This window comes from Vulpes vulpes, chromosome 3 (assembly GCF_048418805.1).
Source record: "Vulpes vulpes isolate BD-2025 chromosome 3, VulVul3, whole genome shotgun sequence".
NCBI lineage: Eukaryota > Metazoa > Chordata > Mammalia > Carnivora > Canidae > Vulpes > Vulpes vulpes.
The window spans coordinates 80224483-80246431 of record NC_132782.1 but is presented as its reverse complement, the minus strand read 5'-3'; the positions used below and the strand labels follow the sequence as shown (position 1 = coordinate 80246431).

General features: G+C 52.6%; 2 protein-coding genes across 8 annotated transcripts in view; one reads left to right on the top strand and one right to left on the bottom strand.

Moving 5' to 3' along the window:
• Positions 1-238: 238 nt before the first annotated feature.
• On the top strand, positions 239-16651 carry NCF1 (neutrophil cytosolic factor 1). The gene is made up of 11 exons (XM_026017511.2): positions 239-367; positions 5355-5435; positions 8561-8636; positions 8768-8933; positions 9996-10051; positions 11858-11980; positions 12442-12549; positions 13360-13477; positions 14671-14778; positions 15178-15323; positions 15527-16651. Exons 1-11 carry the CDS (start codon positions 296-298, stop codon positions 15646-15648), a joined length of 1176 nt encoding a protein of 391 aa, XP_025873296.1. The 5' UTR covers positions 239-295; the 3' UTR covers positions 15649-16651.
• Positions 16652-19608: 2957 nt separating this feature from the next.
• Positions 19609-21949, bottom strand: part of LOC112934102 (general transcription factor II-I repeat domain-containing protein 2) — a 52399-nt gene continuing 50058 nt past the window's right edge. For all 7 annotated transcript variants that reach the window (XM_072752805.1, XM_072752806.1, XM_072752808.1 and 4 more), the window contains one exon: positions 19609-21706. In XM_072752805.1, the coding sequence (XP_072608906.1) occupies positions 20103-21706 (1604 nt within the window). In that variant the 3' untranslated portion in view covers positions 19609-20102. The remainder of the gene's footprint in view (positions 21707-21949) is intronic.

The window sequence follows — 21949 nt, the reverse complement described above, 5'->3', positions numbered from 1 at the left end:
CATGTGGCTGGTCCTCAGGTGGCCAGGGAGGGAGGGAAGGATGGGCACCCTCCCCGCCACTGGGGGCTCAGAGACCCTGGGGAGGACCAGCCGGGGCTCCCGGCCACATGCCTGCGTGAGGCCGCCCACGGCCACGCCACGGGAGTCTGAGGAATCCCAGAAAGTGAAAGAAGAAGCAGAGACCTCCCTGCCCCTCCACCCCCAGCCCTGCCAGACCCAAGTGACTTCCTCTTTCCACCCCATTTAAGGCCCAGCTGGGAGCGCCCCACAGGAGGGGAGGCCCCGCAGCCCAGCCATGGGGGACACCTTCATCCGCCACATCGCCCTTCTGGGCTTCGAGAAGCGCTTCGTCCCCAGCCAGCACTATGTGAGTAGCCACCCCAGCGCCCCGGACCTGGCAGGAGGGCAGGGGCCTGGCCCCAGTCGGCTGCCCGCCTGGCTCCCCCGCCCCCCCAGGACTCCCCTGTTGGCGCCCTACCCCTGCAGGGCGCTCCTCGCGCAGCCCTCCCCAATCCCAGCTCCCAGGCAGTGCTCCTCCAGGAGCAGCCATCTGTCCCCGGGGGCTGTGGGGTCCCTTACATTACATGACCCTGCCGAGCGGCCACCCCACCCCGTCCTGGGAGGCTGGGACGTGTCTGCCCAGACACATCCACCCCACCCCACCCCAAGGTGCCCCAGGCCAGAGGAAGCCCAGGGAGGAACTCTGCTTGGTCAACTAACTGTACGGTGTTTGTAGGGCGCTTTTAGCATCCTATGCCGAGACTTTTCTTCTTGTTCATTTTTAATTTTGAAGTAATTTCAAACTTAGATAAACTACCAATAGCTCCAACATTCCTCCACCACCACATCTGTACTCCCTGTCTCTCCCCTTCCCTGTCCCCCCTTCCCTCCCTCCTTCTCTCTTCTCCCCCCCCCACCCCCAACTCTTTCTCTCTCTGAATGGGACTTTTCTGAATCATTTCAGAGCAATTGGGAGCCATTGTGTTTCTTTACTCCTAAATACTACTATGTATTTTTTTAAAGATTTATTTATTTATTTGAGAGAGAGAGATTGAGAGAGAGAGAGAGAGAAGCAAAGAGAATCTCAAATAGACTCCCGCGCTGCGTGCCTGGGCTCAACCTCACCACCCTGAGATCATGACCTGAGTGGAAACCAAGAGAGTCACCCAGGCGCCTCTCTACTGTGTATTTCTTAAAATCAAGGACATTCTCTTACACCACAATGCAAATATGTTAACATCAGCAAATTAACGTGGATGAAACACTTGTTATCCAACCCACGGACTTCACTCACATTTCACCTGTTCCCCTACTTGTCCTCCGTAGTAAAAATATTCCAGGTCTGGGATCCAACCCAGGACCACCTGCTGCATTTCACTTATTGTGACTCTTCAGACTTCCTTAATCTGGGTCAGTCGTTTTTGGTTGTTGTTGTTTAAGTTTTATTTATTTAAGTCATCTCCATACCCAACATGGGGCTCGAACACATGACCCCGAGATCAAGCATCACACCCTCCTCCAACTGAGCCAGCCAGGTGCTCTTGGGTCAGACTTAATGTTTCTTTGTTCTTCTCAACTTTGACATTTTGGAGAGCTGGAGCCAGTCGTTTTGTAGGATGTCCCTTCTACAAAAAGTTTTGTCTAACCCTTCTTCATTAGATTGGGGTCATGTGCCGGTGGCAGAACTACCCCAGAAATGACACTGTGTTCTTGCCGATCCTATCAGGCGGCAGGCGACTTTGCTGGTTCCTGTGTTGGTGATGCTAGTTTCAATCACTACGTGTCTCTACTGTAAAGTTACTATTATCCCCCTTGTGATGAATAATTAACCTGCGGGGAGATTCTCTGCAACTATAAGCAGCTCCTGTTCCTTCCACAGTATGTGGATGACTCTTGCCTGAGTCAAATTGCTATAATGATCGCCAAATAGTGATTTTTAAACTCTACTGTTGCTTCTGCTTTAGTAGCTAACATTTTACCAGTAAAGTTCTTCCCCTCTTCCTACTGACTTGTGTCAATGTGGACGTGTGGATTTCTCTTTTATTCCATGGGTTACCATCCGTCACTGCCATAACTCATCTCATGCTCTGATCGTCTTGGAAGGGGCCAGTGGGAGCCCCTTCAAGCTGGCTCCCTGTGCTCTTTAGACATAGCCTGGCATTCTCTGAGCACATTCTTAACTTCTGGAACGAGACGCTCCAGCTGACCTGCTGCTCCCCAGCCCGAGCCCTGGACTCGACCACTGCACTAAGGACCTCTGTTTCTCTGCAGTGGGGGGCGGTGTCAGAACCCTAGATCTCAACGCTGAGTGTGCTCATTGCCTGTGAGGTCCTTTCAGACTCGGGGAAAGAGCGATTCCATCTCATTCTCGTTACTCTGCGTTATGTGTGCAGAGCCTGTCTCTCCGCGAGAACCCTGGCCGCCCACTAGATTAACAGCTTTACCCCTTGCTCGGTCCTGCAATCCACATGAGCCTGTTTTATCACAATGACGGCATCCGCGCCATCATGAACAATCAACCTACAAACCTATGAAGTCAATTCTAAGTTTTCTTTGCAGTTTTTTTTTTTCTTTTTCTCCTTTTGGATTGAGAGTAGAAATACTGTAAAAGTTACTTGGATTTTTTTTTTTCCTTTTCCAGTTTTCTTTAATATGGCTGTGACCCATTTGATAGTGAAGTTCATTTGTTTTCATTTGTTTCCAATTTAAAGTCTTTTTTTTTTTTTTTTTTTTTAATTTAATTATGATAGTCACAGAGAGAGAGAGAGAGGCAGAGACATAGGCAGAGGGAGAAGCAGGCTCCATGCACCGGGAGCCTGATGTGGGATTCGATCTTGGGTCTCCAGGATCGCGCCCTGGGCCAAAGGCAGGCGCCAAACCGCTGCGCCACTCAGGGATCCCTCCAATTTAAAGTCTTAAAAAAAATCCTTGTTGATCTAATTTTATTTTTAAATATGTAATATATTAACATGTTTGAAATGATCCAACATCAGGCAGCCCGGGTGGCTCAGCGATTTAGCGCCGCCTTCAGCCCAGGGTGTCATCCTGGAGTCCTGGGATCGAGTCCCACGTTGGGCTCCCTGCATGGAGCCTGCTTCTCCCTCTGCCTGTGTCTCTGCCTCTCTCTGTCTCTCACGAATAAATAAATAAAATCTTTAAAAAAAATGAAATGATCCAACATCAAAACTTTATAAAAAGATGTGCTCAGAAAAAAAAAAAAGATGTGCTCAGAGACTCATTTTGGTTTATCTTTCCTATATTTCTCTTTGCAAAGATAGAGAGAGAGGTGGGCAGCAGGGGGGTGGGGGGGGGTGGGAGGGTACACAGAGCCACCTGGCTGGCTCAGTCCATGGAGCATGAGACACTTGATCTTGGGGTTGTGAGTTCAAGCCCCACATTAGGTGTAGAGATTGCTTAAAAATAACATATTTTTATTTTTATTTTTATATTTTTTAAATTTAAGAGAGAGAGCACATGATCAGGGGGCAGGGGGAGAGGGAAAGAATCTCAAGTAGATTCCATACTGAGTGTGGAGTCTGATACAGGACTCCATCTCACAACCCTGAGATCATGACCTGAGCCAAAATCAAGAGTTGGAAGCTTAACTGACTGAGCCACCCAGGCGCCCCTAAAAATAAAATCTTGAAGGAAGGAAGGAAGGAAGGAAGGAAGGAAGGAAGGAAGGAAGGAAGGAAAAATATAATTTTCTTGGGTGCCTGGCTGGTTCAGTATGTAGAGCATGTGACTCTTGATCTTGGAGTTGTGAGTTTGAGTCCCACATGGGACATAGAGACTACTTAAATAAATAAAACTTCAGGGGCACCTGGATGGTTGGGCAGTTAAGTATCTGTCTTCAGCTCAGGTCATGATCTTGGGGTCCTGGGGTGGAGCCCCACGTCCAGCTCCCTGCTCAGTGGGGGAGCTTGCTTCTCCCTCTGCTGCTCCCCCTGCTTGTGCTCTGTCAAACAAATAAATAAAATCTTTTTAAAAAATAATAAATAAAATCTTTAAAAAGGAGAAACTAAAAGCTCACTTTTACTCCTGTAGTTTGAAATACCACTTTTATCATATTTTAAATTTTCATGTGTACTTGGATATATTTCTAGATTTTGTATCCTATTCCACTGAGGTTTTTTTGTTCACACACCACCAGTATACAATTGTTTTTTTTAAATATTATGATATATATTTTTGCATGCTCCCCTGAGCTGGCCAGGTGCCCCTATTTTTTTCTTTCACTGTAAAATTAATATAAAATGAAATCCACAAGTCTTAGAGGTACATTTGCTGAATTTCGATGGTACAGGTCCCTACATAACCCTCATCAAGACATAGATTACCATTGCACCAGGTCCCCTCCCTCCACCAACCCCCAGAGGCTACCACTGCTCTGATTTTTCCCCCTTTACTTGGTTGCACTTGCTCTAGAACGTCATAGAAAAGGAATCCTACCATGTATCTGGCTTCTTCCACTCAGCATAATGCTTCTGAGCTTCATCCGTGTGGAGGCACCTGTCTGATTTGTTCCGTTTTGTGCCTCAGTAGAATTCTCCTGGCTCTATCTTGGTTTTCCTTACCAAGTTTGTATTTTTTCTCTTTCTAATAATGGCTTCACTGAGATATAATTCACCTATATAAAGTGTACAATTCAACGGTTTTTAGTGATCAGAATCGTGCAACCAACATACAACCAATAAATACGTATTTTTAAAGATTTGTTAGAGAGAGGGACGGCCGGGGGGCTCCCGGTGGAGCACGGGCCTTTGGCTCAGGGCGTGATCCCGGGGTCCTGGGATCGAGTCCCACGTCGGGCTCCCTGCGTGGAGCCTGCTCCTCCCTCTGCCTGTGTCTCTGCCTCTCTCTGTCTCTCATGAATAAATAAATAAAATCTTTAAAAAACGATGTGTTGGAGCGCGCACAAGCAGGAAGGGCAGAGGGAGAGGGACAGAGTCTCAAGCAGACTCCGTGCTGAGTGTGGGGGGCCGCGGGGCTGGTCTCAGCAGCCCGGGGCCACCGGCTGCGCCCAACCCAAGAGGACGCTGCTCCACCCGCTGAGCCCCGGGGCCCACGCAACCACCAGCCACGAGCGCCCCTCCGGGGGTCGGCCCCGCCCCGCCCCGCCCCGCCCCGCCCCGCGGAGCCCCGCCCCGCCCCGCGGAGCCCCGCCCCGCCCCGCGGAGCCCCGCAACGCCCCGCCCCCCTCCAGCCCTGGCCTCCCGCCGCCCCTTACGGACCGGGAGCTTGAGCCGATTTGGGGGCCGCGGGGCATCCGGCCCTGGGGCCCTGGGCTGCGGCAGGAGCTGGGCTGCGCTGGGCTCCGTCCCCCTGACGGGGTCCCCCGCCCGGCCCCCCAGGTCTACATGTTTCTGGTGAAGTGGCACGACCTGTCGGAGAAGGTGGTCTACAGGCGCTTCACCGAGATCTACGAGTTCCACGTGAGAGCGGGCGCGCTGGGGGGGGGTTGGGGGTGGGGGTGGGGGGGGTGGGGGGGGTGCGCGGGGCGGCGCGGGCGGCCAGGAGGGCCGGGTGCCCAGGGAGGGCACTGCGCAGCAGGCCCAGCTGTGCCCTTCCAGGGCGGGTGGCCCGGGTGCTGGCCAGCAAGTGGGGAGCCCAGGGCGCTCCAGCCCACAGCGGAGGGGGAGGGGACGTTATTTACTTCTCGACTTAAAAGGACATTTTCCTTAAAGTACGTTTTATTTTTAATTTAAATTCAATTCACTAACATAGTGTATTATTAATTTCAGAGGTAGAGTTCAGTGATTCATCAGTCGCATATCACACCCAGTGCTCATTCCATCCTGTGCCCTGCTCAATGCCCATCACCTGGTTACCCCATGCCCCCCTCCCACCCCTCCAGTGACCCTATTTGTTTCATAGAGTTGAGAGTCTCTTATGGCTTGTCTCCCTCTCTGATTCCATCTTGTTTTATTTTTCCCTCCCTCCCCCTATGATACTGTTTTGTTTCTTAAATTCACACGAGTAAGATCACATGACAATTGTCTTTCTCTGACTTACTTCGCTTAGCATAATACCCTTTAGTTCCATTTGCATCGTTGCATTTGGTAAGATTTCCTTAAAGTATGTTTAAATGTGATAAAATACACATAACACGAATTTAGCATTTTAAGCACACAGTTCGGTGGCATGAGATACATTCCCAGTGTCTTGCAACTGTCACTATGGTCCAGCTCCAGGATAGTTTCATCTTCCCACACAGAGACTCTGTCCCCATTCAAGATGATAAACTTCAGGGGGTGTTAAGGGCCGTGCCTCCTCTGTCCTTGCAGGGAACAGCCTAGTTAGTGTCACCACCAGGTTGTCATCCCAGGAGCCTGCTCTTTGACTCATGGCCACTGGCCCAATGAGGACCCTGGGCAGGTGAGAAGGCAGGGTGGCGATCCTGACACCCCAGGATTCAGGTTCTCTTGCTTTGTGTGCACCTACTGTCAGCCAGATTGAATGAGATTCCCACAGGCTCTAAAACCCCATGGGGTTCCCCAGGCCAGACACAATAGAGATGGTCATTGGGGAGCATAGTGTGCAGAGTGTGGCTTTTGGTGGGCCTTGGTCTGAGACAGAATGTGGATGGAGGGTCCATCCCCAAAGGCCTCTGTAAGCAGGGTAGTGAGTCCTGGAGTGGCGTGCCTTCCTGCACTTCTCCCATAAAATTTTTAAGTAGTCTCTATATCCAACATGGGGCTCAAACTCACAACCACAACTTTGAGAGTCTCATGCTCTACTGACTGAGCCAGCCGGGAGCCTGGGTGGCTCAGTCCATTCATTAAGCATCTGACTCCATCTCAGCTCAGGTCTTGATCACAGGGTCTTAAGTTCATGTCCCGAGTTGGGTTCCATGCTGGGCATGGGGGCTACTTAAAAAAAAAAAAACTAGGTAAATGAGTAAATAAAAACAAAATGCAGATAAACATGAAGAAGACTATAAGCAGCCCTACACACGTAGGACTCTGAATCACAATTGATGTCACTATGCTGTTTGCTAGGAGGCTTTGTTTAGTTGTTTTTTGTTTTGTTTTGTTTTTATGTCAGCTCTACACCCAACGTGGGGCTTGAACTCACAACCCTGAGATCAAGAGTCACCTGCTTCATTGACTGAGCCGGCCAGGCCTCCCAAAAGGCTTTTTTAAGATAAAGGAATAAAACACTACAAAAGAAGTAGAAAGCTCCCTTTATCCCATGCACTTGTGTCAGCTCCAGCCCTGGGGGACTGCATGCACACCTATGCACACGCACACACACAAGTCCAAGCACAAGATGCAATAGTGTTAAGCTGCATTTTCCACAGCCTTTCTAGAAGTCCTCAGTATGCTGGCTGCCTCCTTCTCTGCCTTGTTACTGTCATTAGGTCAGTTTTTGAGACCTGTTCATGCTGATATGTGCACGGCTCCATCTTTCCTCTTTACACTGTTCTGGGCTGTTCCATTGTCGGATTAGCCCCTTTTGCTAATTGGTGAACTCATTCATTCAACAACTATTCATCAAGCACCTACTAAGTGCCAGGTGTGTTCTACTTGGTGCGTGGGAGATGCTCTGAAGGGGACAGGGGCATAAAAAAGATGCAAGTCCTTGCCCTCCCTTGTGGATCTTAAATTCTAGTAGAGGAGTCAGGATAACAGACAAATAAAACGTAAGTAACTTATATAGTCTGTTAGGCAGTTATTTGAACTATGGAAAAAATTAATCAGTATGGGGAGGTGGACGGGAGGACTGAGTAAGGAGGGGAAATTGTCACGGAGATTTCACTGATGGGTAATATCTGAACAGTCTTTTTTTTTTTTTTAAAGATCTTATTTATCCATTCATGAACAACACATAGAAAGAGGCAGAGACACAGGCAGAGGGAGAAACAGGCTCCTTGAAGAGAGCCCGATGTGGGACTTGATCCCAGGATCCCAGAATCCCGGGATCATGCCCTGAGCCAAAGGGAGATGCTCAACCGCTGAGCCACCCAGGCATCCCAGCAAAGTCTTGTAGAAGGAGAAAGAGAGAGGGAGTGCTATTAACAAATATAGGGAAGAATGGGAAGAGCAAGTGCAAAGGCCCTGGGGCTTGAGCAGGCCTGGAGTATTCGGGGATGATTGGAGCAGAGTGAACAAGCGAGAAGAGGGTGGTGGCAGAGGAGGGAGTGAGGCAGGCAGGATGGGTCTGGTCTGCACAGCCTTGTAGACTAACGTGGAGCCTTTGGCTTCCATCCTGAGTGAGCTTAGAGGCAGGGAGGGGTTCTGAGCAGAGGAGAGACAGGATCCAATTTGAATGTGAAGATGGTGCTGGATTGAAGACAAAGGTGAAAGGTTGTTGTGATAACCTGGGCTCAGCGGAAGCACAGCCCGAGGTGGGGGCTGTGTGGGTAGTGAGAAGAGTTAGATTCTGGATAAATTTTAGGACTGGAACCAGAAGGACTTGCTGGCGGGAATGTAGGAGGAGAGAGAAAGAGAGAGCCAAGGATGGCACCAGCCCAAGGGATCAGGAGCGTTGTTTCCAACCCTGTGCTTTTATGGGGTTGTAATAAAGGATCTTCCTCAATCCTTTCTTTTGTGTCTAGAAAATGTTAAAGGAAATGTTTCCTATCGAGGCAGGGGACATCAACCCAGAGAACAGGATCATCCCGCACCTGCCAGGTGAGGAGCAGGGTGGCCCGTCCTGGATCCCCTCACCTGCCCTGCGACCTGCCCCTCCACCCCCATCCCCTCTGGGTCGTGACCTGGGACAATGCTCATGGCTTCTCGGTGTCCCTCCCCGGCCCGGCCAGCCCCGCGGTGGTTCGATGGGCAGCGGGCGGCCGAGAGTCGCCAGGGCACGCTCACCGAGTACTACAACACGCTCATGGGTCTGCCTGTCAAGATCTCCCGCTGCCCCCAACTCCTTGACTTCTTTAGAGTGCGCCCCGACGACCTCAAGCTTCCCACGGACAGCCAGTGAGTGGCCCCCTCATTCTGTCCCCGAAGCGGGAGAGGGAAGGGGGTGGTGAGCTCGGCCTGGGGAGGGGGTGCAGGGCGTCCCCCATGTTACAGATGACTAAAGCTCAGAGGGGAGGCGACTCGCCCAAAGTCACACAGCCCCAAAGAGAAGGAGGCAGGATTCCAACTCTGGCCCATGTAACTTGGAACCCCCTCCACAGCATCCCTGCCAAGTCTCCACCTGGAGCCCCTGAACCTCGGGGGAGGCTCTGTGGGCTGGGAGTCTGAGATCCTAGGTCCTTGTCCTTACCCTGCCTTCTGAAAGCAGGTTCCCCACCTGTACCGGGTGGTAAGGGCCAGATGTCGTAATGGGTGCTGTGGATAGTGCTTCCAAACTGTGAAGTGCGGAGCCCCAGCCGGGCTGGCGGGGTGGGGTGGGGTGTTGGTGTTGAGCGCAGCACACCTCCGCTTTGTCACCTCATTGTCTGCCTGCCCGTTGGTCCAGGGCCCAGCATGGAAAGCATCTGAGAAGCTGAGTGAGGTCTCAGGGGAATGTGTTGTGCTGCTGGAGGCTGCCTGCAGAAGGTTCCTCTCTGTGTCCCTCTCTGCTCACTGAATACAGAGTACGAGTGGGGCCTGGAGGACAGGCCACCGCGGACAGACACCAGTGCTTCGGCCAGAGTGGGCTGGCCCCATGAGTGGCACGGCTCCCATGGCCTGGGTGCTGGGGATGCCCCCTCCCTATGGCTCCCATGGCCTGGGTGGCGGGGATGCCCACTCCTGTTGGCCATACCCCTGAGGCCCCAGAAGGAGCTAGCCTCCAAAATAACAGGAGCCTTTCCCAGACCAGAGTGTTCTCTTCAGCACTTGGTTCCTTCTTTGCGTCCCCAGGTGGCTGGGGCGGGGGTGGGGGGGTGGGGGGGTGCTTTCTTTGTCAGTCCCATTGCTCCCTTCCCCCAGCAGTGGCCCCCACATCCCAGGTTCCTTTTTCTTCTGGGAAGTTCTTCTGTAGGTCTGCCCGGAGCTTCTGTGCCCCCCGCAGGAAGCTAAGCGCCTCACCCAGATTCTTCTTTCCTGTAGGGTGAAAAAGCCAGAGACCTACTTGGTGCCCAAAGACGGCAAGAGCAGTGTCACGGGTGAGAGGCGGGGGCAGCTAGCTGTAGGTCACCCTGCGGGGGCTGGGGACATGATCAGGGTTCCTGAGCAGAGGCTGTGCAGCCAAGGCCAGGGCAGGGGGTCCTCAGTGGCTGCACTAAAGCCTGGGGACCTGGGGGGGCGGCCACTGGACAGTGAAGCTTTCAGAGCTCATGTCTGAAGCTGCAGAGCCCAGCATGATCCCAGCTCCCTATAGCCAGGGGGGTCCTGGCTGACTGAATAGACAGGTCTGGAGGTGAAGGTGGTCATCAGGTGTCACGCAGAGGCCTGACAGTATCTGATCTGTGTTGCATGATAATTGTTAATAATACAACCTGACATTTATCGAGAACTTACTCTGTCCCAGGCAGTATTTATTTATTTATTTATTCATTCATTCATTATTCATTCATTTAAGATTCCTTTATTCATTTATTTGAGAGAGAGCAGAGCAAGTGAGAACACGAGTGGTGTGGAGGAGAAGCAAGCTCCCTACTGAGCAGGGAGCCTGACATGGGGCTCTATCCTAGGACCCAGGATCATGACCGGAGCTGAAGGCAGATGCTCAACCTACTGAGCTCCCCCAGGTGCTCCCAGACACTATTTTAATGTCTTGCATGTATTAACACATGCAATTATCTCTATAACAATATGAAGTAGGGACCAGAGTGCTATTATCCCCATTTTACAGCTGGACACACTGAGGCTTGATTTAAGTTGAAACTCAGGTCAATGGGATGTCTGGGTGGCTCAGCGGTTGAGCATCTGCCTTTGGCCTGGGGCGTGATCCTGGAGTCCCAGGATGGAGTCCTACATCAAGCTCCCTGCGTGGAGCCTGCTTCTCCCTCTGCCTGTGTCTCTGCCTCTCTCTCTGTCTCTCATGAATAAATAAATAAAATCTTAAAAAAAAGAAAAAAGAAACTCAGGTCAAGGGCCACACAGACATGAAAGGTGGAACAGGATCTCAACCAGTCAGTGGGATGCCAGGACGGGTGCCATGGGTCAGTCAGTGTGGTCCAGGGACCAGCAGTGTCTTAGTCTGTGTGGGCCGCCATATAACAACCACAGACTGGGGGTGGTGGTTTAAAGAGCAGAAATGTATTTTTTCACAGTTCTGGAGGCTGGGAGTTTGCGAACAGGGTGTGGGCAGGGTTGGCTCTGCGAAGTCATCTCCGTGGCGTACAGACGGCTGCCTCCTTGCTGTGCCCACACATGGCCTTCCCCCTGTGCACGTACTCCTGCTGGTGTCTCCTCCTCATCCTATGAGGACACCAGTCCTATGGGGTGAGGGCCCCACCCTTATGACCTCCTTAAAGGCTCTAACTCCAAATACAGATTCTAAGGTACTGGGGCTTAGGGCTTCAACATGGGAATTTTGGGGGAGGGGAGAAGATGTATTTTAGTACATAACATGCAGTTGCATGACCTGGGGGCTGGTTAGACATGAAGATGCTCAGGTCCCACTGCAGACCTCTGGAATCAGAACCTGCCTTCCAGCGGGATCCCTGGATGATTTGTGTGCACATTAAGGTCCAGGAGGGCTGCTCCCTAACCTCATCAAGTGAGAAGGAGCATGTGTAAGGTGCATGACTAGTGTCTGGAACACAGTAGGTGCTCAATAAATGCAGGGCTGTGAAGACGAGCTTGTCTCTGCTGCTTTCTCGTTGGCAGGGGGCGTCCACCTCCTGTGCGCCTGGCTGGGTGGAGATGGGAGCCCAGTGCCAGTTCTGGAGGCCTGAGCGGGGGACTGCCAGGAGGAGGCAGCCCATCCCCTCACTGTCCACTCACCCTGCCCTCCTTCCGTCCAGACATCACAGGCCCCATCATCCTGCAGACGTACCGTGCCATTGCTGACTTCGAGAAGACCTCGAGCTCCCAGATGGCTCTGGCCACGGGTGACGTGGTGGACGTCGTGGAGAAGAGCGAGAGTGGTCAGTGTCCCTGCCCTGCTGGGGCCTTCCTCCCCTGTGCCTGCATCCGTGGCTTCAAGCCCCCGACCAAGGCTCTGCCCCTCAGACAGCCTCGGGCTCCCTCCCCACCCCATCCCCTATGGGCTGTGACTCCTTCCGGGGGTCCCCTTCTGTCCTCCCCACTCTGGTGCACCCCCCCGCCGGGGAGACTGCGGGCATCTGTGCATCTCCGGATTATGTCCCAGTGGCCAGGCCAGCTTCTGGGCATGATGTGTGGGAAGCAGCTTCTGAGCTGGAATCCTGGGACTTGTGTGTGTGTGTGTGTATGTGATTTTGGCGTGGAGTGTGTGAAGGTGACATTTCTGAATCACAGCGGTGGATGTCTGTGTGTCCTTGTCCGGGAGTCCTTACCACCCTGGTGGCTGGGGGAGGCTTCGAGGCCCGCCCAGACTTACTGCCTCACCCCCCACTTCCCCACCCAGGCTGGTGGTTCTGCCAAATGAAGACAAAGCGAGGTTGGGTCCCGGCGTCCTACTTGGAGCCCTTGGACAGTCCTGATGAGGCAGAGGACCCAGAGCCCAACTACGAAGGTGCCACCTGCCCTCCTTGGCCATAGGATGTGGGGGAAGGGACTGGAGGGGCCCTGGGATATTGAGAAGTGGCCACTTTGGGGTTGGATATGGTTGTGGGCTGGGCAGTGGAGTCAGGGTAGAGACCCCATAGTCTGGCTTGAGGGGCCCAGGTAGCAGGTGATGCCCTTGGTCAAGACAGAGAACCAGGAGGTAGAGTAGAGGCGAGGGCGATGAGGTCCGCCTGAGATACGTAGGGGTCCCTCCCGGGCGTATGAGGTTCAGGAAGGAGCACTGCCTGGAGGCGGAGGAATCCTCGATGACTGGAAGCGGAGAACTGGCAGTCAGTCCCCAGGTCCCCTCGATGGGGCTCATGTGGAAGTCGAAATAAATTAGAGTTGATTGCCCATATATTACAATGGAGAGATTTCACAATTGTCTGCGGGCTTATGGCATCTCTGGAAAAACTGGAAACAGTGTGTACACACGCTGCAGTCAAGTGGCTCAGGTGCCACACGGATGGGTGCTCTACACCTGCACCCCTTGCCTGGCCACTCCTCCTGTTTAGGTGCCTGGCCCCTGGTGTGGATGGTGGGAGTGGGATGGGCGGGCTCCCCTGGGTGTAATGGGCAGAGGGCAGAACTCCAGGGTGCCCCACGAGTGGGTGGCAGGAGCCTGCAGAAGGAGACCAGCAAGGAGCAGGCAGGGAGGAGGGTGGTCCTGGGCTCTAGCTGGAGGAAGCCTCAGGCTCAGAAAGAAGAGAAGGGGAAGGGAGGCAGGCCAGTGCCGGGCGGACTATCACACCGCACTCCTGTCCCCATGGCCGACCAGGTGAGCCCTATGTCACCATCAAAGCCTATACTGCCGAGATGGAGGATGAAATGTCCCTGCAGGAAGGCGAAGCCATCGAAGTCATTCATAAGCTCCTGGATGGTTGGTGGGTCGTCAGGTAGGAGAGTGCCCCTCCCACCCTGAGTGTCAGCCCTGGCCTGGGTCATGGTCTGTTTGGGCTCAGTACTGACCCCGGGTATGGCTCTGGGTAGACCACCACCTCTCTCTGGACTCAGTTTCTACTTTGGTAGCAGATCAGTGATTATCCCACCACAACCTGTCTCTCAGGGTTCAGTATCCTTGCCTGAGTGGGTACCTTTTTCCTTTGTGATTTGGAGTCACTTCACCATCTATTATTCCTTCTACAACACAGTTAATTGTTGTGTTAATTATTCTATTTGAGAACTGTCATCCCTTCTCCTTTTAAATCTTTTGTTGTAATTGATTCTTATCTGGTTGTTCCTCTTGGGCAAAGCAGAACCCTGGTGGCTTCTAGAGCCATCTCCTTGGACCTGCTGGGCCTCCCCTGGTCCTTGTACACCCTCTCAGCCCCAGTGAGCCTGTGGCCAAAGCATCTGCCATCAGCTTGGCTCTGGGCTGGGGGCTCAGAGGCAGGAATTCTCAACCTTTTTGACTCTCACTTGATTTAACTGCCCATTCTGCACCCCTGAGAATCTGCCTGTGACTTTCCCACCAGCCAAGAAGTATCAGAGTTTTACCAAGCATGCTTTGTAATATGCCAAGTTTTTTCTCCCAAATTAGAGTAGTGAGAATGTTGAGAAAAATCTTTTCAACAAGTGGTGCTGGAACTGGAACCAGTGGGCATCCACATGGAGGGAAGTCTCATAGACCCCTACCTCACACCATGCATATTTCTTCAGGATGCATCATGGATTTGACCAAGCACAAAACCCCAAACTAAAGAGCTTTCGAAAGAAAGCATAGGGGAACTTGGTGACCCGGAGGTAGGCAAAGGTATTTTAGACACAGAAAGCAGTGGCTGTAAAGGGAAAAAAGAACCCTGATAAACACCCTGTTGCAAATGTTTTACTGCAAACACATGTCCCCAGGGTCAAGTTGGACCTGCTAACTTCCTAGCACCACCAACATCGTGGCTGAGGGGGCCTATGTTGCTTGGATGGAAGAACTGAGGCCCAGAGGGACAGGGTCTGGTGTCAGCCAGGCTTATGGGCATCTCCCAGTTCCAGCTGCCTTAACCCCCACTGTTTAGAGGGATTTCTGAGCCCCCCTCATCTGAGGCCCCTACTCCCCGTGTGACCGCCAGGGCTTCAAGGACTGCCTCTGTTGCAGGAAAGACGACATCACCGGCTACTTCCCATCCATGTACCTACAGAAGTCCGGGCAGGATGCTGCCCAGGCGCATCGCCAGATCAAGAGCCGAGGGGCCCCGCCCCGCAGGTGAGCGAGGGTCCCCAGGCTGGAAGGGGCTGAGGGTACCACGAGGGTGTACCACGGCCCCTCTGTGGGCCCAGGCCCTGGACTGGCAGTGCTGGGGCGGGGGCGGGGCTGGCGCGGGGCGGTGGGAACGCAGGGGTGTGAGGTGGCCTTGGGGGCGGCCGTGACGACTGCGGCAGTTCAGAGGGCTTCCTGGGGCGGGGCCGGGCTCAGCCTGGCGAGGGGCTGGGACCCGGGCCTGGGCTCTGCCGCCCGGCGGAAGTCCGCGTTGTTGCGGGGCAGCTGCACGCCTGCCCCGCTCCCCAAGACCCCGGGCCGGTCTTGCGAGTCCCCGCAGGCGGGGACACGGGCGCGGCGGGGATAGCCAGGCGCTGAGCAACGCCCCCGTCCCGCTGGGCCCAGGTCGTCCATCCGCAACGCGCACAGCATCCACCAGCGATCGCGGAAGCGCCTCAGCCAGGACACCTATCGGCGCAACAGCGTCCGTTTTCTGCAGCAGCGCCGCCGTCCGGCGCGGCCCGGCCCGCAGAGCCCGGGGAGCCCGCGCGGTGAGAGCCCGCAGCGGCCTGGGGGCGGGGCCTGGATGGGGGCGGGGCCTGGATGGGGGCGGGGCCTGGAGCAGACCTGGCCGCAAGGCCCAGGGAGGGAGCCCGCGCGGTGAGAGCCCGCAGCGGCCTGGGGGCGGGGCTGCCTGGGGCGGGGCCTGGAAGACGGGGCGGGGCCTCTCACCCGGCCGCGCTTTCCGCCGCAGGGGAGCCACCAGCGACCCAGCCCGCGAAGCCACAGCCCGCGGTGCCCCCGCGGCCCAGCGCAGACCTTATCCTGCACCGATGCAGCGAGAGCACCAAGCGGAAGCTGGCGTCTTCTGTCTGAGGCCGGGTCGCCTCCCCTAGATGGCGTCCTAGCCCCTCCGCCCTGTCGGGTCCCATCCCTGTATATACGTGTGTAGATCCGGAGTCTGGATGCCTCTGGCAGCCCGGCCCCGCCCCACCTAACGGCTCGCCGCTCATAGTAAATGCTGTTTGGAGTGGACAGAGGCTCTGCGGAGCAGCCGGGCGGGCTGGGCTGGGCACGCCTTTGGGGATATTTATAAAGTAAGGACTGAGGGCTGTGAGTTCTGCTGGGGCGGGAGGTTGGGGGAAGTTGCAAGAACCAAGGTCCGGTTGCACTCTGCCCTGGCCTTGGCCGAGACTAAGTTTGCACGGGGCCAAGTGCACCCGTTCCCCCCTGCCCCCCCACTGCTGGCTGTTTGGACAGAAGCGGCCTGCTAAAACTTTGGTACCACTGCAGAAGAGCCCTAAAGAAGGGTGCCACAGTGTGCAGGGTGTGCACCTTAGTTCGGTGACAAAGAAAATTGGTAATTTAGGTATACGGAGGGAGCACCTCTGATTTATTCACTGAAAGGCTGCCCAGTTAGGAGGTTGTACCAGAAAGCAATTATTCATTGATGAACAGACCCTCATCGCCCCCACAAGCAACTGCTGCCAGCCTTTGGCCTCAAAGTCTTTGCTGGTGGATCTTGTGCAAAATGCAAAGACACCAGGGTGCAGCCCGGAGCTGCAAATCTTACAAAAGCAGCCGCTTATTAGGAAGGCAGCTGCCCCTCCTGTGTGGGAGGTGGCACAAGAGGATGGGAGAGGCTGGTCCCTTGGAGGGGGGGCTGATGCTTCTCAAGAGAACAACTTGAGGGTCACAACAACTGAAAGAGACCTTGAGAAGGTCACTGGGCCCTTTATTTGCATTTTTGCAGACTTGGTTTGCTGGAAAAGTCCAGCCCATCAAGTGCTATCATGCAAAGCTGTGGGAGAATTAACCACTGAGAATCCCAGCCCCTTTGCTTGTTCAGTTGCAATTAAAATAAAAAACTAAGATAAAATCTTGTTTAATTTTTAGTTTCATTTTTTTTCCAAGCTGAAGTCCTGATCAAACGTTTTCTTCACATTTTTCTGTATTTCTGATCCCCTGGAGATGGCCTTGTGTTGGTCCCTGTTGCATGCCTGCCCAACACTCTCCATTGGCTTCTGGAAATGCTGCGTCTGAGTTACACACACACTGTAGCCAGTTTTCTTGAGGCCGGGCATAATGCTGGGCTCTTCCTTTCATTGTTTCTGGTTCTGAGAACAACCCTGTCAGGTAGGTTTATGGAGGAGGAAACCAAGCCTCAGAAAACATAAGCAATTTTTTTAGGGTAATATGACAGAGCCAGGAGGTGGAGTCAGGCTTTTCTTTCTGATTCCAAAGCCTTACTGGATCCATTATATTCTCCTGACCCTACAGAACTCCTGGTTTGTGGCTCAGTCCTAGTGGAAGATGCTGTGGCTAAGGGACAGTCAGAGGAGGGAGGTGACGTGGGCCTGGCCTCCAGAACTCCAAGCCCCCAACCCCAGGCCTGTGTTGGAGGAGTGGCCAGTGTCCTCTGCCCACCTTGGAATGGGAAGACAGGGCCTCAGGAGAGTTGCACTGTACCCTTTGCCCCTAGGAACTGATGGGGACCACCAAATCCAGTCCCTGGCTCCTGGGCTGGGTCCCACCACCATGCTCCTGTGCTCTCATTTGCAGACACCCCATCAATCCACGACCCCGGAAAACCACCTGCTCGTTCAGTCAGTTTTCCTAGGCTTGGCTCAATCCACATGAGTGACACCACTGGGGTCCCAACACACATGCAGGGTAGAGAAGGAAGCCAGGGGTCGTAGGCGTTGAACAGCCCATGAGCTGGGGCTGAAGCATCAGCCCCCTGTAGTCAACAGCCCAAAGCTGGAAGTCCAGTCCAGTCCAGCCACAGAGGGCAGCCCAGGCTGAGCCCGGCTGTCCCCTCAGCATCACCTGATGGGCTAACCACTGGAAAGCCACACACGACAGCCACCTGTCATGGAACAACTTGGGAGTCACACAGACCTAGTCTGAACCCTGACCACTTCTCTGCTGTGTCACCTTGGCAGGTCACTTAATCACTCTGAGCCCTAGCTGCTGATTTATAACATGAGGGGGCTGACCCTTTCCTGCAGGGTCCACCTGACACCTGCTCAGATAGGTACTCCAGGGGCGGGTCCCCGGACCCTATTGTACACCAGTCCCTTCCTCCCCCCAGGAAGTGAGCCTCTGAACTAGCCAGACCCAGCAGCACTGTAGTTAACTGCCCAACGACAGGAACTGCTGGGGTTGGGTCATTCTCCCTCAGTCTGGGGACATGCATCTGGGCTCCAGGCGGGGGCTGGAGGAAATGGCCTGGAGGTTGGTCTCTCTTCTGCAGCCTCCCTTCATTTTAATCCATTTGTCTATTGCTTCCTTTTTATTTTTATTTTTTTTATTGCTTCCTTTTAAAAAAAATAATTTTATTTATTCATGAGAGACAGAGAGAGAGAGAGAGAGGCAGAGACACAGGCAGAGGGAGAAGCAGGCTCCATGCAGGGAGCCTGATGTGGGACTCAATCCTGGGACTCTAGTATCATGTCCTGGGCCAAAGGCAGGCTCTAAACCACCGAGCCACCCAGGGATCCCCCTGTCCACTGCTTCCTGAATGGGTCACCACCAGGTCAGGATCATTAGCCTGTTTGTTCCCTGGAAAGATTAATTCCTCTAGTCTGGAAAGTAGCCACACCTGGGGCATCACTAATTCTAGTACCTAATAGGGATTAAGAACACATTGTGTGTGTGTGTGTGTGTGTGTGTGTGTGTGCGCGCGCGCGCGCATGCGAGCTTTCTACGCCAACTCTCGGGGGTTAAATGCTATATAGGAAAGGACATCAGGAAGTCTCCAAAGGACTGTCCCCAGCCTGCAAACACGTTAGATCACAAGGGGTACCATCCACAGTCAATGAGGTCAAAGCAACACATCACCGTTCAATTCACTGGAGCTAATCACTAAGTCATGGTTAGGTAATAGCATATCCCTATTCTTGGAAAATATTCCCTTAAGTACTCTGGGGTAAATGATGTATGTAACCCCTTCAGACGGTTCAGGAAAAACATTAGGCACATACATTTACACACACGTTATAGACACTCAGACACTCGTGTATACACACTTATAGGCAATGTACACACACACGTGCACGCGCGTGTGCACATGTGCGAGAGAAAGAGAGTGAGTGAGCAAGGGAGCCCAGGCAAACAACTGATAAAGCACAGGGGTCAAATTTCAACAATATGACAATCTGGCAAGAGGACGTGTAAGTGTTCCTCATACCATTCTCATTTCTGCAACTTCTTTGTAAACTTGAAATTATTTCAAAATACAATTTATCTATTTTTTAAGTCATCACTGTACCCACTGTGGGGCTCGAACTCACCACACAGAGATCAAGAGTAGGATGCTCTACAAATTGAGCCATCCAGGCACCCCTCAAAATAAAGTTTACCAACAAACAAAAACAAAAAAAACAACCTGCAAACCTCAGCTTCCCTGGCCTTTGAAAGGCCGTGTTGTTATCTGAGGTTTTCCATTTTTAACTCCTACCTTTGTAGGTCGGCATGGAGGAAGAGACAGGTCACTCAGGAGTACTATGATATGTGAATGTGTCTCCATGGGACTGTTCCCAAGCTTGCAAACATGTTAGATCACAAGGGACATCATACAAAAAGTGGGGAGATAGATGTGTGTGCATTTATACTACTCCACAAATGCACACATCTGTTTCTCTGTTGACTGATTTTTTAAATCTTTTTATTTATTTAAAGATTTTATTTATTTATTTATGAGAGACACAGAGAGAGGCAAAGACATAGGCAGAGGCAGAAGCAGGCAGGGAACCGATGCGGGACTTGATCCCAGGTCCCTGATATTATGACCTGAATTGAAGGCAGATGCTCAAACACAAATAGGTGCCCTTATTTATTTTTAAAGATTTTATTTATTTCAGAGAGATAGCATGAGCGGGGGTGTGGGGGAGTGGAAGGAGAGGGAGAAGCAGACTCCCCAGTGAGCAAGGAGCCTGATGCGGGACTCGATCCCAGGATCCCAGGATCACACCTGAGCCGAAGGCAGATGCTCAACCACTGAGCCACCCAGGCGTCCCTCTGTTGACTGATCTAAAACATCAGTGTGCTGGACTCAGTGCCACCAGGGGTGAGTGAAACCCGCCAGCTGTAAGGAAAGGCACCACCAGAAATACAATAAAACCGTCTTGATCTTTACTGGACTACGGTGAGGCATAAAATGTCATACAAACAGGTAGGATACTGCAAGTAACGTTTCCAAGTCAAAGTGGAAAACACTGGAAAAGAGAAAGGTTTTATAGCTCGTCTTCTCATGGTGCCATCCCTTGGGCCCAGAGGATTCTAGTCTTGTGCCCCAACTCGGGGTGTGGCCGGGCACGTGTCCTAAGTCACGTCGCGATGTGGAGCATGGAATCCCACTGCGAGTCCTTTAACTCGGAGCAGTATTTTGTTTTGCTCAGTTTCATGATGGAAAACAGCTGTTCGCAAATGTAGGTGCTCCCGAACATGGAGAGAATCTTCGCGCAGTGGACTCTGTACTTGGGGTAGCTGCTCCACAGGTATTTGTAGAACTCGGGGACCCCGACCTTGTCATACTTAGCCTTCAGCACCGTGTTGCACTGCAGGTCGATGACCTCCATCTGGAGTGCTTCATGCACACTCTCGATCTTCATGGAGAAAGGGGAGCTGAACAGGGCCAGTTCGCTTTCGTAGAGTTTGAAATCAGACAACCTTTTCTGGAATTCAGTCTTCAGTTCCACGATCTTGGGAATGTAGTTCAGGCCGTCGCTTTCATTTCTGGAAACTGACTTCAGCGTGGGGAAGTGGGCCAGGTTATTCCTGGCCAAGTGAGTCTCCCAGAGGCACAGTTTGGCTAGGAACGCCCGGATCAAGTCGTACATCTGTGTCACGACCTGGGAGTGCCCTTGGAGGGAGATGTTCAAAGTGTTCAGGTGCATTGTCATATCGACCAAGAAGGCCAAGTCTCTGATCCAATCTTGAGAGCTCAGCTGAGGCAGGGGCTTTCCTCTGGATGACATGAAGGAATCAATTTCTTCCAACGATTCAAAAAATCTCTTGAGCACCAGCCCGCGACTGAGCCACTTGATCTCGGTGTAGTACAGCAGGCTGCCGTACTGACTGTCCAGTTCATAGAGCAAAGTGGTGAACTCACTGTGGTTCAGTCCACGGGAGCATATCCAGTTCACGGAGTTCACCACCACACTCATGACATGCTCCATCTTCAACTTTTGCGCACAAAGAGATTCCGGGTGAATGATGCAACAGACCGACTTCAGATCCGAGTCCTTGCAAACCATCGCCACCTTGGATTTAAGTTTTGTGACCAATCCGTCATTCGCATCTACCATTGCGGGGGTGCCGGTAGAGGCCACACTGACCAGTTTGGACCAATCGATGTTAAACCTCTTAAGACTTTTCTCCACACGCAAAAATATCTCGTTGCCAGATTTTGTGCCCGTCATGGGCACCGTATCCAAAAGCTCTTCTGACACGTCAAAATTCTCATCCACACCACGGATGAATATGGCCAGCTGGGTGGTATTATTTATATCCGTGATCTCATCAATTGCAATAGAGTATGCCACAAACGACTTGATTTTTTCGCGTAACTTCTCCCATAAGCTCCCAGCCACATCTTCTACAGGCTGCACAGCCACACTGTCATTTGGACTCACGTCTGCAAACACCTGTTTCTGCTCAGGACCCACAATTTCTGACGATCCCAAGAGGTACCTTCTGAGCCCTTTCTTTAGCTCATGGAGCTTCTCGTCTCGCATCTTCTCCGTATACTGGTCGTAGTGCTTACTGTGATTTGTTTGATAATGACGCCTGAGGTTGTACTCTTTGGACACAGACATGCTCTGTTTGCATATTAAACACGTAGGGATATTCTGCACTTCCACGAAGAAATACGCTCTCTCCCACTTCTCTTGAAATACACGGCCCTCCTGGTCTATCTTTCTTTTTCCCACTTTTGACAGAGACATGGAGACAAGAAATATTTCACTTTTTTCTCTTAGCTCTACTATATGAAAAAATGACAGCAAAAACATGATGACAAACATCAGGGTGAAGTGGCTGGTGGGGGGGCATGGTTAACCCACCCCTGTGGAGATAGATGGCTGACTCTCAGCTCCAGTAAATCGCTGCTGGAGGGAGTGTGGGACCTGTGGCCAGATCTTCCAATTCCGAAAGACAACTTAGAAACCAATTT

Coding starts and splice junctions, on each gene's coding strand:
- NCF1 (XM_026017511.2), top strand. CDS start 296: ATGGGGGACACCTTCATCCGCCACATCGCCCTTCTGGGCTTCGAGAAG. Junction 8,637..8,767: donor GATCATCCCGCACCTGCCAG/GTGAGGAGCAGG, acceptor CGGCCCGGCCAG/CCCCGCGGTGGTTCGATGGG. Junction 8,934..9,995: donor AAGCTTCCCACGGACAGCCA/GTGAGTGGCCCC, acceptor TCTTTCCTGTAG/GGTGAAAAAGCCAGAGACCT.